Source organism: Spea bombifrons, chromosome 3 (genome assembly GCF_027358695.1).
Source record: "Spea bombifrons isolate aSpeBom1 chromosome 3, aSpeBom1.2.pri, whole genome shotgun sequence".
Taxonomy (NCBI): Eukaryota; Metazoa; Chordata; class Amphibia; order Anura; family Pelobatidae; genus Spea; species Spea bombifrons.
The window spans coordinates 76,752,326-76,768,914 of NC_071089.1; the positions used below are offsets into that span (position 1 = coordinate 76,752,326).

At 35.1% G+C, this 16,589-nt stretch overlaps 1 protein-coding gene across 1 annotated transcript in view; it reads left to right on the forward strand.

Annotated features, from left to right (window-relative positions):
• Positions 1–426: 426 nt before the first annotated feature.
• The window catches only part of BMP5 (bone morphogenetic protein 5), a 55,873-nt gene continuing 39,710 nt past the window's right edge, over positions 427–16,589 (forward strand). Inside the window, exon 1 of the mRNA XM_053460176.1 lies at positions 427–1,452. Coding sequence (XP_053316151.1) covers positions 981–1,452 — 472 coding nt within the window. The 5' untranslated portion in view covers positions 427–980. The remainder of the gene's footprint in view (positions 1,453–16,589) is intronic.

Consider the following 16,589-nt stretch of genomic DNA (forward strand, 5'->3'; position numbering starts at 1 on the left):
TACATGTGCAAGCAAAATATTTTAAAAGGTAAGGCTTAAAGATTTTTAATAAACCGTAACATGTAAATTACTAACAAAATGACTTAAATGAAATTATCATATAAGATTTATAATGCAATATATAGTGATTGCATATATATATATATATATAATTTAATATATAATAATAAATAATAATATAATAATAATAATATACAGTAATAACATACACTCCATGTTACAAATTCACATTTCTTCAGTAGTAGGTCATGTTGTCTTCTGAATAGTTGAAACATTTTTCATTTTGCAAAATCCCCATGTGCTACTACAAGGCGGGGAGGAAGGGGTTAAGCGTCCTTCCCTTTACTAGTCTCAGATTACAATGAGAAGCCTCTTCTTCCCCGGCAGGGTTTTTACTTACATAGGTCTTTAGATCTCACTTGAAGAGAGCAGTGTATTTATGCCTGCCCTGCAAGTAGGTGGAAATAACAGCGAGGCTTTAAATGGACTTGGATATTTTATGAAGGCATTCTGCAAATTAATTCAACTGGAACAGAAGTTGGTGGACCTGCATTTTCGTTTGCCGATGGATGAGAGGAAACACATGTTAATGTTATCATGACCCTCATATAAGTGGCTCTGCTAGGATCTGTCTTTAGAGGAGCTCAAGGTGTTAGAACAAGGTGAAATTGAGTGAGGAACTTGTTGAAACTTAGCAGCTCAGCCAGGAAGTGCATTGCTTGTATAACAGGGAAACAACTTCTTGTGACCATGACATGGAAATAATCGCATTGGTTTACAACTTGGACTATTCCCTCCTGAGTTACTTAAAAGAACAACAGTAAGAACGTGGACTTTCCTGGTCAGCCTTTGAAAGAGGACCACTAGAAACAGATAATCCTCTTTGAGGATTGACATTGACATTCTCCCACAGTAAAAGTGTGAGCCTCACTCACTTTGTGAACTATTAGACACTAAGAAGGTACCAAGGCATCTGCAATATGAATTTGGCTAGATATCTCCTCAAGGTGGTTGTAGGTTTGATCTGGAACTGTTGTGTGGTGGACAGTTTGAGTGAAAACCACGTCCATTCCAGCTTCATCTACAGGAGACTGCGGAATCACGAGAGGAAGGAAATCCAGAGAGAAATCCTTTCAATTCTGGGCTTGCCTCACAGACCTAGACCTTTCTCACCTGGGAAGCAAGCTTCTTCTGCTCCACTCTTCATGCTTGACCTATACAATGTGATGGCTAATGAAGAAGAGCATGGCTTGTTGGGGTACACGTTGAGTGGATCAGTGATGGAGAGTAGGGGGCTCAGGATGGGATACCCTACTGTGGCTAATGGGTATTCACGCAAAGCTCAGTCTTATCGAATGGCCCCGTTGACCACACAAAGCCCTCCCTTGGCCAGCTTGCATGATGCCAACTTTCTGAACGATGCAGACATGGTCATGAGCTTCGTCAATCTAGGTAGGTTTCTTATTCCTTGAACGATGAATGTAGCTCGAAGAACTAACATTCTAAAGCCTGACACTGTATAAACTTTGCGTATCTTAGTGTTATAAGAGGTAGCAAACTAGACAAACTTTAAAGGGGCTACTGAGTGCCTTACAACTGGCAAGGGGCTAACTTGGAGTAGAAGACCTTTCATTAAAAATGCAGGCAAAATGTGTAAAATTCAGTAGGCTTATTTGAACAAAAATACAGTTTTATTTAAAATAACAGTAGGTTGACTACTATTACCATTTTTTTTATATTTACCTATTTTTTCGATTTATTATGGGATGTAGGATTTAACATTCCAGGGCTGGGAAAACTGACCTGAGTGAATCCATGCAACGCGTATTCAGTTAACTGACAGATTATGTACACTATCTCTCGAAGCCAGCAAAAATCCAATTTATCAAATCTTCCCAAACGTGTTAGTTCTGCAACAGAATGAAACGCCAAGTGACCGGTCACATATTGTACTGATCAGAGTCGGTTCTTTCGTTTACGCTGAATAGCTCAACACATGCTGTAAAATACAAGCTTGTCAGATTGCATAGCACCGAACAGGTTTAATGTATTGATTTTCTCTGAAATGGTCCCTTGATAGGATCACTCATAACAAGTGGGTGTTTTCAAGAATACTATACATTCTAAATCTATTCTATATCTTTCTGTGAATTATACTTCTAGAATTCTTTGTTGGCTAGCATTGCTGTATATTAGCCTAATCATGCTCCAATTGACCAATCGCTAGAAATCCTGTTTAAATCAAAGTGGCATGCTGCCATATGAGGACAAGTGGTGTCAGCATGCAGTCGAAAAACAAACATTAGCTGCTATCCTGTGGTCAACTAAATGTGCTAAAGCGCTACCTTCTAGGTCAAGAATTAAGACAAGATGTAACCTACTGCTCTCAGACACTCTAAACTCCATGTTAAAGCAAGAATGCCAAGTTAATAATAAAGCCTCATAATAATCCCTCGAGTCAGCACTAGTTTCTGAAGGAAATGTGCGATTTGTTTTTTAATCTTAAAAAAACTTTAAAGGGCGTGTGTTAAAGGACAGTTCTGGTGCACAGTGCTTAAGATGATGCAGTTACCATAGCAACCCATGAACTGCTTCACTTGCATCAGATCGTTTGTTTATGTTTTATTGCAATTAGTAGTATGCATGCATTGAATCCATTTGTGTTTTTTATTTATTTTATTTTTATACTCAAGTAAAATGTGGAATTAAAAGATCAGTAAATGTTATACCAAGTTACCGTAAATAAATCTAAATACATATAGGTTTGGATGCATTTATGGCACTCACTTGCTCTTTATTCTGGGAAATATATCTAAGCAGCATGTTACAGTACTTGGGAAAATATCTGTAGTTGAAAGAACATGTTGAATAACTCCAGCTACAAAGTTACAGCTTGGTGTGAGTCAGGAAGGAAACGATTACTAAAAACATTATGCGCCCCAACAAGCATCTACTGGGCAAATACTTCACACAGCAATTTTGTGCTAATATTATGACATAAGACAACATAGATTTTCATGAAACTTAAACAGAGCCAGATATCAGGAACAAAAGAGGCGATTGTACTCTGATTTCTTCATAAACCTCCTAGTCAAAATCACGTTTGAACTTCTCACCTTTAAGAAAGCACATTAGCAGGGCCTGTGATTCTAATAAAATTAGCCAACTTCTAGAAGTCGGGCAGACACAATTGAACATATTCATTGCCTGTATAAACAACTCACCGAGACTTTGGAAGTCTCAATCTGAACTAAACCAGCTTTGGTGGTGGAGGCACAATCCTGAAAAAATATAGCTGTAAACTTTCCCTGTGGCATCATGCCAAACAGAATCCTAGGGCACAAAGCTACTAGTAAGAATTATAATCCAACCAAATACTAAATGAATATCAGTAGCGAAATTGATAATAATGAATTATTATTATTATTATTATTATTAGTTTTGATGGTTGAGGCATAATCCTAGAAAAATATAGCAACAAACCTTCCCTGTGGCATAATACCAAACAGCATCCCTAAACTCCAAGGAGGGCATTAAAACAACTAATAACAATAATTATTATTATTAATATTTTGTTATGTCATCCGTATGCTGTTTTTGGTAGTTTTTTTTATATTATTATTAAGAGAGATTTATTAATATTCTATTTATAACAGTCCTTGGAGTTTAGGAATGCTGTTTGTCACGGGTTTTTTTTAGGATTATGCCTCCAACAACAACATATTATTAATAATAATAATACTAATAATACTAATGATACTACTAATAATAATATTGATTAAGAAAAACTGCTGTCTTGCATTTATCATATAAAGTAATATTTTTTAGTGTCCTGCTTTTCTATACAATGCGGGATGAGAGCGATGGGAATGACATTTAAATGTGAGATTTAAAGACATTTGACAAACATTCATAAAAGTATTTTAAATGCTGGCCCTTGTCGCTTAAACTAGTAACACATTGCACATTCACTAACAGAACGGATGAAGAAAACGGCGTTTAACTGCTAGTTACTGTAACAAAAGTACCTGTTGTATCGTGAATCATATTTGATATCTTTAGTTACATGGAATTTCATTTACAATCTGGTTTTGCATGATTTCTGAAACACAGGAGCTTATGCCGAAACCTCAATGAAAAAAAAATTCCTCCAGAAAACGGATTTAACATATGGGGACTTCTGTTTCGAGTTGATTTAATTTCCATTGACGGGTACAGTTCCGTTTTCATATTGCTATTTTCCACATCAAGTCCTTCTGTTTTAAAAGACATTGTACAGAAAAAAGCAAACATTTTAATAGGGAAATTACGTTTATATTTAACGTTTATATTTATATGTGTGGTAAATAGAAATATAAATAAAAATAGAAATAGTGCCCTATGCCTAATCGCCGAAGATCTATGTTAAATTAATATCTATCGATCTATCTATCTATCTATCTATCTATCTATCTATCTATCTATCTATCTATAGATAGATAGATAGATAGATAGATATTAATATAAATGATATATATGGTCAAGAGTGGCATAAATTATGCCCGTTTGTCAATTCTTCCTTTTTAACTGTTTCATCGCAGGACTTCAGAATGTCTGTCAAACCGATACGGTAGATTAGTAGTATTTTTAGTTTTAAGTTAAAAAAAAAGAACAAACGTAGAAAGTCTCCACTTGTTCAAAGAAGGTCTTGAATGTTCTGTATGCTACAGTCTTTTGGGTTAAATGCTAGTAAATGGGAGCCGACCATATTGGTTGCATTTTTAACCTAATATGCTTTCCACTCCGAGTATCTATGTTTGAGATTAAACCCTTCTACGGGTAGGTTTAACTCATCAGCAATTACTGGTTTAGCAAAACCATTTACAGAAGATCAAACAAGGGTACAATTAGCAGTACGCCCCTAAAAATCATTCTTTGTTACAATTAAGCAGTGAACACTTGAAGTTAATAATGCTTCCCGGCAGTGAAGGGGTTTTTTTTCGGATTATGAACGGAGATCAAAGACCTAAAAGACCCCAGTCTTCTGACAAGCAGAGATCCTACTTAATGCAGCCCATCATTGCCTATTCATCAAATGGAAAGAAAAGAAATTACTATGAGGTTTTGATTGGATTGTAAAACAAGCTGCATGGCAAGAGCAAAAAAATATATATTTTTTGGATTTTTTAAAAGCATTTTGAATTAATTAATGGACCACCGCCTAGCCCTGGAGCTATCTAGGGGCACTCCACTGAGGTCAGTGTGATCGCATTCCAACTTCTAGGCTTTGCATTGCTTATCCCTTTAGGCTGACTCATGCTTAAATCAATTAGTTCCGGTTTTAATTTATACATCAAGGTTTAGATGAAGCTTCAAGCGATTGAAAATGATTAGTTTATGAAGTGCCAATTACAGCCTCCCTCTTGGAGTCAGAATCCCAAGAGTTTTCTTGGGTTGGGTCATTTTCAATCATTTCAAATTGTTTCCCACACCTCTGTTTTCTCTAGATTTTGATTTCGTTTCTGTTCCCCTTTGTTCTGGACTTCTTCTAAAGCCATCCTCCTTTCATTTATTGACAATTTTATTTGGCCAAGGGCAACGAAACTGTCCTACAGGCAGGTGGAGGAGAGTCCAGATCTTTCATAATGAAAGCCCAGCTCATCTATTACGATCATGAATCTCATTCATGCTCTTTAATGCCTACAGCTCTCTCTATTCACTTAATCGGAGACGACAATAGGTCATAGTTTCATAATATCCAGTAATTAAGCCTTTTAGACCAGGGCACTAATTGTAACCCTAGATTAGGTTTCAATTAAAATCAACGTCTATTCTCCTTCAATTCAAGAACTTTTAAAGTAGCAACATGTTCTATAGGCTAATTAAAAAATAACATTTTGATATACTAAAGTGTCAAGCCCAATTAGCATCATTTCCTATATTTTTCCGTGGGTTAAGAATTACTGGGCTTTCATAAAATAGACACAAATAATACAAATGATGTCCATAAATTGTTGTTTTACAGACATTTCAAATGACATATAAATGTGTTAAAATACATATTTTTATATTTAACAAATATCTGTTCCTGGTTTCTTCTCCTACTTTTTTTAGTCTAGGAGCACTTGAGGATAAAATCTGATAATTATGTATTGAATGACAATGGGTTGCAATGCACAATGATGACGTCAGGTGGCTTAGCCCTTAATTAATTAGTGGTATTATAAGGTAAGGCATATGTTCGAATTCTTGTGGTTCTTCTTCCAAGGCACCGCACTGCATTCCCAGTAGTCCTGATGAAGGCCACGTTCTATGGCCCCACGTATAATCCAGTCTAATAATAGTACTATAGTCGTGGGAAAGCTCTTAATGCGCACTGCTTTTATTATATGTGGCAGTGCGGGTGAGTGGATCGCACACGGGAAGAGATCAGAGGCAAACAAGAGGTGCCATTGTTCTCTCTCCCTATATTTATGAATGACTCACACTCCAGGCAAAGATTATATTTTATTGGCCATGGCGTAGGGTTTCCCCTGCTTGCTCATCTCATAAAATGACACACCAGGTTAGCAAGATGTAGAACTTCCATGGGGAGATTTGAGAGAATGAAAGCATAGAGGACGTTAAACGAGATTATGTATGTGGAGGGGTTTATGAGATAATATACTAACAGGTGAGGTCACATTCCCATGAAATCAGTGACTATTTCTCAATGAGGCTCTAGGGGGGCAAAACTTACTGAGGCCAATCTGAACCTGACTGTGCGGTGTCCAGGTAATAACTCACTGCAGTTTATTCTGCTTTGACCAGATCTGACACAGGACATCACAATGTGAGCTACATTTCCCACCCAGTCAGTGTTATTTAACCCTGTTGTTTTTAATATAGTTTGTTTCCTTGGAAATGGCAAGGTATTTCATTAAACACATACAGAGATGATGTCAATTGTGATCTTTCACCAGGGCAGATAATTACACCTTTTAGCCACTTGGAAGATTTAGCATTTAGGCAGTTAAGCATATCTTGGACTGGGACTTTAATTTATCCAACAATACTAAGCCACACTAGCCCAATATATAAAAATACAAATCTATATTAGGTTTATATAAATAATTAAAGCATGAAAAACAGGAATTTTTTTTAATGACCTCTGAAAGTTCTATAGCAGCAAAATACAATATTAACAATTGTTTCATATTCTATAAAGGTTTGATACGTTGTAGTAAAAATAAAATGTAATTATTTAGTTCTACTTACAAGATGCTTGCAAAAATATGGAGTTAAAGGGTCGTTCTTGTGGTCTAATGTAATAAATGAAGATTTACTGTAATATGCAAATTAATCTGATTTTAGGATAACAGTCAATGTGACACAGTCTCGCTAAGAGTTTGGGTGATGATTTCACATGTAGGAATATGCAATCCATTTTTGAAATTAGTACCATTTGCTTGCCATTCCAGCAATTACATGTCTGCATTTACTTTACAAATCATTGTGCCTGTTGAAATACTTTAACAAATTCTCTGGAATCAAATCTGAACCTTTTTTAATAAAACATGTTACAGTGTCTATAAAAACAAAACATTTAGATTAGATATGGGCATCCATTGAAGTCCCCTGGCTCATCCACTGGTACCTACACAAAATTACTTGCAGATGCACAGGAAGACAAAACAACAGTGGTAAAATCAAGATTATGGCACACATTGTAAATGATGTCTGTAACGTCTTTTTAATGACTATATGCCAGAATGTTGAAGTTAATACAACACAGTCTTCTGCAGGAGGGCTGTGTCTGGTTAACTCTTTATATCCAGGTTTAAAAAATATTTAGCAGTTTGAAGCCTCATAGAGATTGCATTGATTACTGTGTTATCCACTCGTTGCCATTCTATCTTTGCAGATTTCAATGGATAATTGAGTCATAAACACAACGTCTATGAGGCTTCAAACCTTAAGAAAAAAAAATAACTAAAAGCTAAGATTTCCCATCACACCTTTGTTTTGAATAAGTCATTAGCTTTTTGGGCCCATAAAATCCCACTATGCTTTTCATGTTTTTGGTAACTAGTATTTGCATTGTGCATGTTTGCATATGAAGTGTATTAGTATTATCCAACTCAGTCCTTTGGGCCATTTCCCTGCCAGCATTTTACTAGTACTCTAATTAGAATGTAAACATTGAACGTTGGGCTTTAGCGGACATGTGTTAGGTATCATGCTGAAAATAGGTTGTGTACGGGGCCCCTAGGGCCAAAGTTGGAAAGTGGTGTATAGGTAATTAACTAAGTTGAGCTTGTACAGCCTTATGTTTTGTATAGTTTGTTATTATATTAAGATAGCACATTTTCTCATTTGGCTACATGTTCAAAACATATAAATGCAAATCAGTCAGAAGAGCTGTCCATTTTAGCCATACATTATGGTTTTTTATATTTAATGAATGCAGATGCTTTTATGGCAGTAAACCGTTTGGCTACTAAACAGATATTTCAATTTAATAAATCTCAAGTATTATATTTGTTATAATAAAAAAAGTAGTTTAGGCCTCATGTTCACTGTGAATGTCTGTGGTGATTTTTCTTTATCCTCTGGTAAGTTCTAAGGTGAGACGCAGTGGGTTCCAAACATTTGAAGACACCACAGAATGTATTTATTATGAAAGGCAAACTACAGGAAGAACTATACTGGCCACTAGAGCCCTGCGCGGGACTGCTTTTTTAATCCCGCTCCCGCTGATTTTTTGCCCAATCCCGCCCACTCCCGCAATGTGGGTGTTCCACTCCCGCCCGCTCCCGCCACATTTGTGGCCAATCAAGCCCACCTCCTTATCTGAACTGCAGATTTCCTGCGCAGTCCTGCAAAGCTGCCCTCGACTTGCTCACTCACAGCGTCTCTTCTCTTGCTCCGCCCAGGAACAAGGCGGAGTCACAGGAAGTGAAGTCACATCACATGACTCCATTTTGTTCCTGGGCGGAGCAAGAGAGGAGACACTGTAAGGGAGCACCGATAAGGCAGCCTTGCGGGACTGCGCGGGATTACCGGGACCCGCAGGTACAGTGCCTCACTGCCCGCTCCCGCCTGCAGCACCAGCAAAACCGCCTGCACCGCAAGTTTTTTGGTGGGTCCCGTGGGACCCGCCTCCCAATGCAGTCCTCTACTGGCCACCCATAATATCTTGAATGTAACCTGGATGATTTAACAATGCATTATCCAGCATAGCTCATTGTGCAAGATACACTGACTGTTCATAAAGTATAGAGACATTGAAGATGTGTAATAGCGCAAGGCTGCAAAATCACGATGAAGTGAATTTGTTTTGAACATTTGAATTTGGATATTTGAATAATTTTAACACAGAGTTGGATTATATTTATATCACATATATCCAATGTGTGTCGTATTTATAAAACATGTGAGTTTTGGTATGTATTGGAACCATTGCTTTCGTTTAATAAGATTTGATGCTTTAGCGTACGTTGTTAAGTATTTGAAGTTAGACACCAAAATGTGTTATACACATGACTCCTTATCACACTGCTTTGTGGCAAACAATAGAATAACTACAGAAGACCTTCAAGCTCATGATTGTAAGCTCGTTTGAGCAGGGCCTTCCTCACCTGTTGTCTCTGTCAGTCAAATTGTTATGTTACATACTACTTGTTATGTCCTGTCTACCCATTGTGCAGCGCTATGGAATTTGATGACGCTATATAAAACAATAAATAATAATAATAATAAAATGAAAGTCTTGAAGGAAAAGAATTTCAAGGGATACTCAGGACTCCAGAAAGAATCAGCTCAGTGTTGTCCAAAATACAACATAGACTGCTTATAGTGGAGTAAAATGAAATTTAAAAAAAAGTTTTCTTCAATGCTAAACTACATTACTTTATAAAGTTCTGTGTTTAATGCTAAAAGAAAAATAATTATTTTCAATGGTAACTTCCTCTTTTGGTATTGGCCATCTATGACTTCCCTTGCAAACTCAGGAGAAGATGTGATATATAATCATACATCAGTATATGTTCAGATAAAAAGCAATGCTCTGTTTCAGATGGAAAATATGTTTCTGCTTAATTACTGCCCTCAGTGTCTTGGTATATTTTCTGGTTGGTAGTTGTGTACTCAAATTTTAAAATAAATTATTCCATTAGGTTTTTTTTATTACGAATGTATGTTGTGCATAACAGGAAGCGAATTGCTGTGGGGTTCTTGACCAATTTCTGCCACTGCAGTTGTATTACAACCCAGTTTCTCACGAAAAAATATATTATCCCGTAATTTATTTATTCATCAACAAAATATTCAGTGGTTGATATTGTTCATTCTAATATATATATATATATAAAAAAAATCTAAAATTGATGGACAAAGAAAATGGTTCATAACATAAAAAGACCTTTGATCAATGTTTTAGAGTTTAATGAGTAATTTGTTTATACAATCCAAAAAGCATACTTACAAACCAAAAGGTTTCCAAGACTGTCTTTGACATGCATTAACAGATTTATGCATTATGTTAAATGCTAGACATTGAACGTTGTAATCTAACCTAGATAATGTACACTAGAATTTCAGAGCAAATATATGTGTCTCACCAAGGACTATGGAGTTTTGTTTTCTTTGCCATAAACTTGCCATTTTTGTCTACTGGAAAGATTGAAGGTTATCATTCACAACGAATGTAGTTCCATGTCCTAAGTGCATTTAGGATTCAAAGTTACACTGATTAATTGGGATTACCAACATTATTAATCCTCCGCTTGAAACGCAATAATCCCTGACACAATTATTGTTAGACACATTGTATACTTTCACTGATTTAATTCCGTGTAAGGATAAGTAGGTAAATGGAACAGTGTTACAGCAGAAGTTGTAGAGGGTGTTTAAAAATGCAGCATAGGCAGAAGGCTATTCAGAGACGCATCAAAGGACCAATACAGTTCAAGGTTTGTCCCTGGAAAAATGGACAAACTCACCAAATTGAGATCAAATTCTATGTCTCTATGGAGAAACAAACAAACTAAGTGGACCATGCAGCTTCAAACAACATGAACTATATATTGCCTGCCCATTTCCCACCTGTAACTTACTCGTAAGGTATTTTATTATTTTTAGTAGATACAAGTTCCAATAAATGTTGTAGATTTAACTAGGCCACTGATTCTGTTTTTCTCAGATAGCCTCAGCCCTCCTGCTGGAAATTGCAATTGCCCTTATTCAGGTTTGTGCAGTCTGGTTCACTTACTATGGTTAATTTATATGAGAGCCTCATAAGAAAATCATCTGGATGAATTCATTTTTTTTTCACAAGAGCTGGGGAAAAATAGACAAAAATATGATTGTGCCAGTGTATACATTATTTTGTCATATGCAGGAAAATACATTACCTAACAGAATTTTCAGCCACAAAACCCCCTTAAAATTAACAGGCACATCCCAAGTGGGAAGGTATTATAATTTTTACATACTATAATGGCCCATGCACTTTATTATAACTTTATATTTATATAGTGGCAGCAATTTACACAGCACTTTTTACAACACATACATTCAAAAGGTTTGACAAAACTAGACCTGACTAAGACAAACCAATAGCTTAGGTAAACTGAGCAACGTTTGCAAGTTTATAATCTAGATGACTTTACATATTTAACATATCCTGCACTTGCAGTATAAATCATCCACATTGTTTTCAGGTATTTAATTATTGTTTTAATATTGAAGCATTAAAGCGTTTTTCTTTATAAGAACATATGTTTATTTGCTTCATATTAAAGTAAGATTGCAGAAAGTTGGTTTAAAAATGGCTTGGAAGCTGGGCTGGATTTACTACAGGAAACCTTTAGGCATGAAGAACGCTCTCACAGGGGTAAACATCACTCACATCACATTTGCAGGTGATTATTAGTATTGCATTTCACTTATAAACCACCAGTATATTTCATAGTACTATTACAATGAGGGAGAATACAAAAAATAACAAAAATATTAAAATTAAATCCAAGTGAAAAAATGATTTTAGAAAATTCAAAACATTTTTATGCAACTTTTTAATAAAGGTAGTTTTCCACTATCCATACTCTTAAACTTTTGTAACTAAATGCAACATTTTTGTCTCATCTATTTGCCAATGACAAATCTACCAAAGTTTATTAACTACTAAATGGCACATTTAATAAGAGTAAGCTATCTCCTAATATCACAATTAAAAAGGGAAATGATGAGCGCATTAATGGAACATAAAACGTAGTTTATATACAAACAGGTAAATGAATATGTTATCCAACCCAAGACATGATTGGGCATCAGTACTGAATCAGGATTTATCATAAAGGGAGATACTTGATCTGAAAATCAATGACATTTTTTATGTGTGTTGTTTTTTTTTACCTTTTATCACAAGTGTAAAAATACAAACTTTTTTTGAAGAATTGATGTCCATGCACATCTGGTCCACGTAGTACTTTGGCCTCTAGTGATAAGGGATTTATGTGTTTGTTACTCCCTACTAACACCTTTAATGCTATGAGGATTTGCAAACTATCAGACAGAAACTTTTCTTGGCAAAGTTTGAGTTGCTTTTCATGAGAAATTCTTATTGACATAAATGGATAAATATATGTTCCCTAAAAACAAAATCACAATAAATATGTTGCTTACAGATAAAACCATACTTTATACAGAATATTCTTTCAGGTCACAACATTTACATTTGTCAGTTATCTGTTACCTGTCACACATTTTATGCAGAGAAATAACTGTAAGAAGCAGCCTTAAAATCCAAAAAAAATTAATAATTTAGAGCTGTTTGAAGAATGAACACAAAGTTAATTTTTTTCACCTAATTGTCAATAATTTACCATGCAACAAGTGATGCAGTTTATTAGGCTAGGCCTCAAATTCCGGTTGTCTACAGTTCCCATCATTTTTTTTCTGACGCCCCCATTGTGTATTGTTTGTCATGTTGTCATTTGTGTTCCAATTACTTTAGCTTCTATTGTTATTATGGTCATCATTTATTCATATAAGATAACATTAGAGATTCTTCCAGAGTTGTGCTCTAGAATATCAGAATTTTCATTTATCCTTTCCCATAAGATACTCATAAATATATATTACTTACAACCCTAACAAGAATGGGGAATGGCTGCCCTTTTAATTTATAACTACATTTCCAACAGATTTATGCTTCTAATTTACGTGTTTTATTTCTCTTCCCATTGTGGGCTGCTGTTTGTTTTGTCTCCAGCTTCTCCCAACCTTAATGACCCTGACTTTCCAAGCCAGTTTCTTATCAGATGACTGTCTGACCCTCCTTGCTAATTGTGTTTAATTACTTCCTTTTGTAACTTTTTTTATATTGGTGGTTTGAATAAACTTATTGTCATTGAGGCCAGGAACAGTTGTGGGAATATCGTCTTAAGTTTGTTTTTAACAACATTATGTTATGAGAAATGGCCGTTTATGGGGAGTCTCGCATAAACCACATCCTGCTGTTTGCATAGGAACAATAGGTACACTTCATGTTTTTCCTATTGCAGCCTTGATGCGTAAGGAGCTGACGCCTGCTCAGCTTTTAGCATTTGTAAAATCATTCACTGAAGCTACTTGCATCTTGTTTTTTTTGTTTGTTTGTTAACCAGTGTAATTTTTGGAGATATTAACATTATAGATTCACCCCATTCAGGCTTAGAAGCCTGAGATATTATCGAATTGATTTCCTATCACTATGAGCATTTAACAGTTCAACAGAAGTAAATTAATTGGGAGGAATAATCCCAATTAATTAAGATACCTCTCCCTGTGGTAAATCAGATGTTTTTTTTTAAGGGTACATATATTACTTATGTGAATATGCAAACACAATTACATAGGTTTATTTAGTATATAGAACTGAAAAATATAGAATTTGTGGAAAGTGACAGATCCACTTTAAGAGTCAGGTTAACAAAGTAGCGTAAAAGTAACATGATGTAGACATTATTTATGTTTTATTATTCTATACGATAAGTTGTTAGATAAGTAGTACTAAGTTGTGAGAGAGTATTTGTTACTAAGGACAAGAATAGTTTCCATACCTGAAGAAAATACAGTAACACAATATCTATTATAGCTTACAGATTACAGAAGGTAATCAGAAAAAATACGGATGCGACCTCTTTTCATATGTGAGTTTTCAGGAATCATTTGAAGTTAAATGAACCAAGTCTAGGAATTCCTTAGACTGTAAGCAGTCTTGAAAAAGTAAGCAGTTAGAAGTTAGGTTCGAAGTTATGTATCTTTGAAATAAAATGTGAAGGACATGTGGAGTGTATTTGAAGAATTGATGTACAGGACGATGTGTTATTCAGGATGATGAAAGTCAACAATTGAAAACTCAGCTCCAAATTTCCAAGTTTAAGGCCACAGGAACCCATTGAAGGTAAACTGTCATGTGGACAGCAGATGTGGAGAACTTGGTGAGGTGAAGGAGTATGGCAGCAATGTCAAGGATATACAAGGGAAGATAATGCTTTAGTAGGAGGCCAATTATTATATCACATCACCTATAACCCCAGATCATCACATAAAACATTAAAATGTATTAAATATAAACAAAATATTTTGTTCACTCAACAATACCAAAACCACATTGCTTTTATTGTTCAAATAATAACTTTGTTCCTACTTCATATTATCCAAGCAAGGAAAGGCCAAAGATACAAGTAATGGACAAACGCAAGAGGCGGTTTAACATAAGATACCTAGTCTGATGATAGAATCATTTGACAATGTCCCCTTTATCTATTGTCTAAGCCATTTTGTGATGTACTACTTATGCCCTATGAGCCTATTATAAGAATAATGAGGTGCCGCTTGTACATGACCATCAGCTAGATTACTGATATGTATTACTCAGTACTGAGTTATTGATGTTGGGGGTGGTTGCATCTTGGTGTATTCAATAATTTCAGCAGCAGCAGTCAACTATTCTTGAGCACTTCATTAAATGGGGAGCAAAGGCTACTGGAAAAATACATAGTCCTCATAATGGCTAAAAGTAATATATTAATGGAAATTGCTCTTTGTAGGTTTTGTAACATTTAAATGTTATTCACCTGAATGGATATGTACTGCAACATCAATAATACCCATAATAAACATTTATTCTTTTTTTTATTACTAAAAGTATATTTGCTTCGAAAAAAAAACCCAAAGAAGACATAAAATACGTTATATTTCAACTTCTCTTCTGCAGAAGAAGGCAAAGACCAACATTTCACTGTTTTCATGACTCTAGTCAACACCTACCACAATTGTTAATCATGTTTGCTGGCTAGCTGAGCTTATGCCAGATGTCTCTTTGAGAATTTTAAGCCTATAATTTCATCATACTGAAGATAAACCATTTCTTTGCTTCTATCTTTTTTAAACATGCCAGTAAATACAGTGTTTTATTTTTACAGGCTTACTTTTTAGTTTATTTCAATCCTGCCCTGCTAGCATGAAGCAAGTTAGTCGCATTGTTTCATATTAGGTCTCTTTGTACTTAATTTTACCCCAATAAATGCTGAAAGAGCACATTCATTATGTAGTTAATTATATTGTGTTATATTGTACTGCAACCATTTATTTGGCTATAGAAATCTTGGCATTGAATGAGGTTGCCACTTAAATCTTACTAACAGGCCTATAAAATTGACCTTGAGATTGATAATAATCATATAATAACAATAACTTTTCTAGAAACTTAACATCCCAAATGGACAACATGACAACAGTAGTTGTTGTTATGCATATAGATTAAAAGAAATCCTCATTGTTCCTAGTGGTACGTGACTTACAGTGGTACAGTGTTTTGGGCCTAAGAATACAAAGCATGACGTAATAAAGTCTTATTCCTCTGCTCATCGGTTCATAAATTAGTCTGTGTAAATAAAATACTTTGACATCATATTAAATAGTTTACTAAATTCAGTAATTTACTATCAATGAGTAATGAAGCCACACAAAAAGTCTTGTTGATACTTCAACTGAAAACCATGACATAAGACCTTTTGAAGTGTTGGAATGTATAGATATGTTCTGTTTACAGAATTCATTCAGTTGTTATTCTTGTAATTCAGTGAGGCAGATAATAATATAATGAATAACAATTATTAGTAGTATGAACTCAGAAGAAACCATGACATAAATGTGTTTTTCATCACTACCTTTTTATTATTTACGCCAGATCATGTTCCCTTTTTTCGCTTTCATTTTCACACTAACTCACCAATACTAAAAAGTACACCAAAGAAAATGTACTCGACTCAAACACTAAAAAAGCAATGCCATGTGGCGGTTTTTACTCCACACCTAGTGCCTTACTATGAGGTATGATCATGATGAAAAGGGGAAGATAATATGCACAACTTTTGAACTATAAGTGGGAATATAGTCCCATAGTTTGAAGCTGATTGAAATGACAGTGATTAGACTCCTATAATATAAGCATCACTTCACAGGCCTTTATCCCACACATGGAATTTTGAGAATGAGATCTGTAATGGATTGTGTTGATTGTCTACATAAATAAAGTTGTGTCTAGGGGATAGATCTAAAGCAAAGGAAGGAACTGTTTA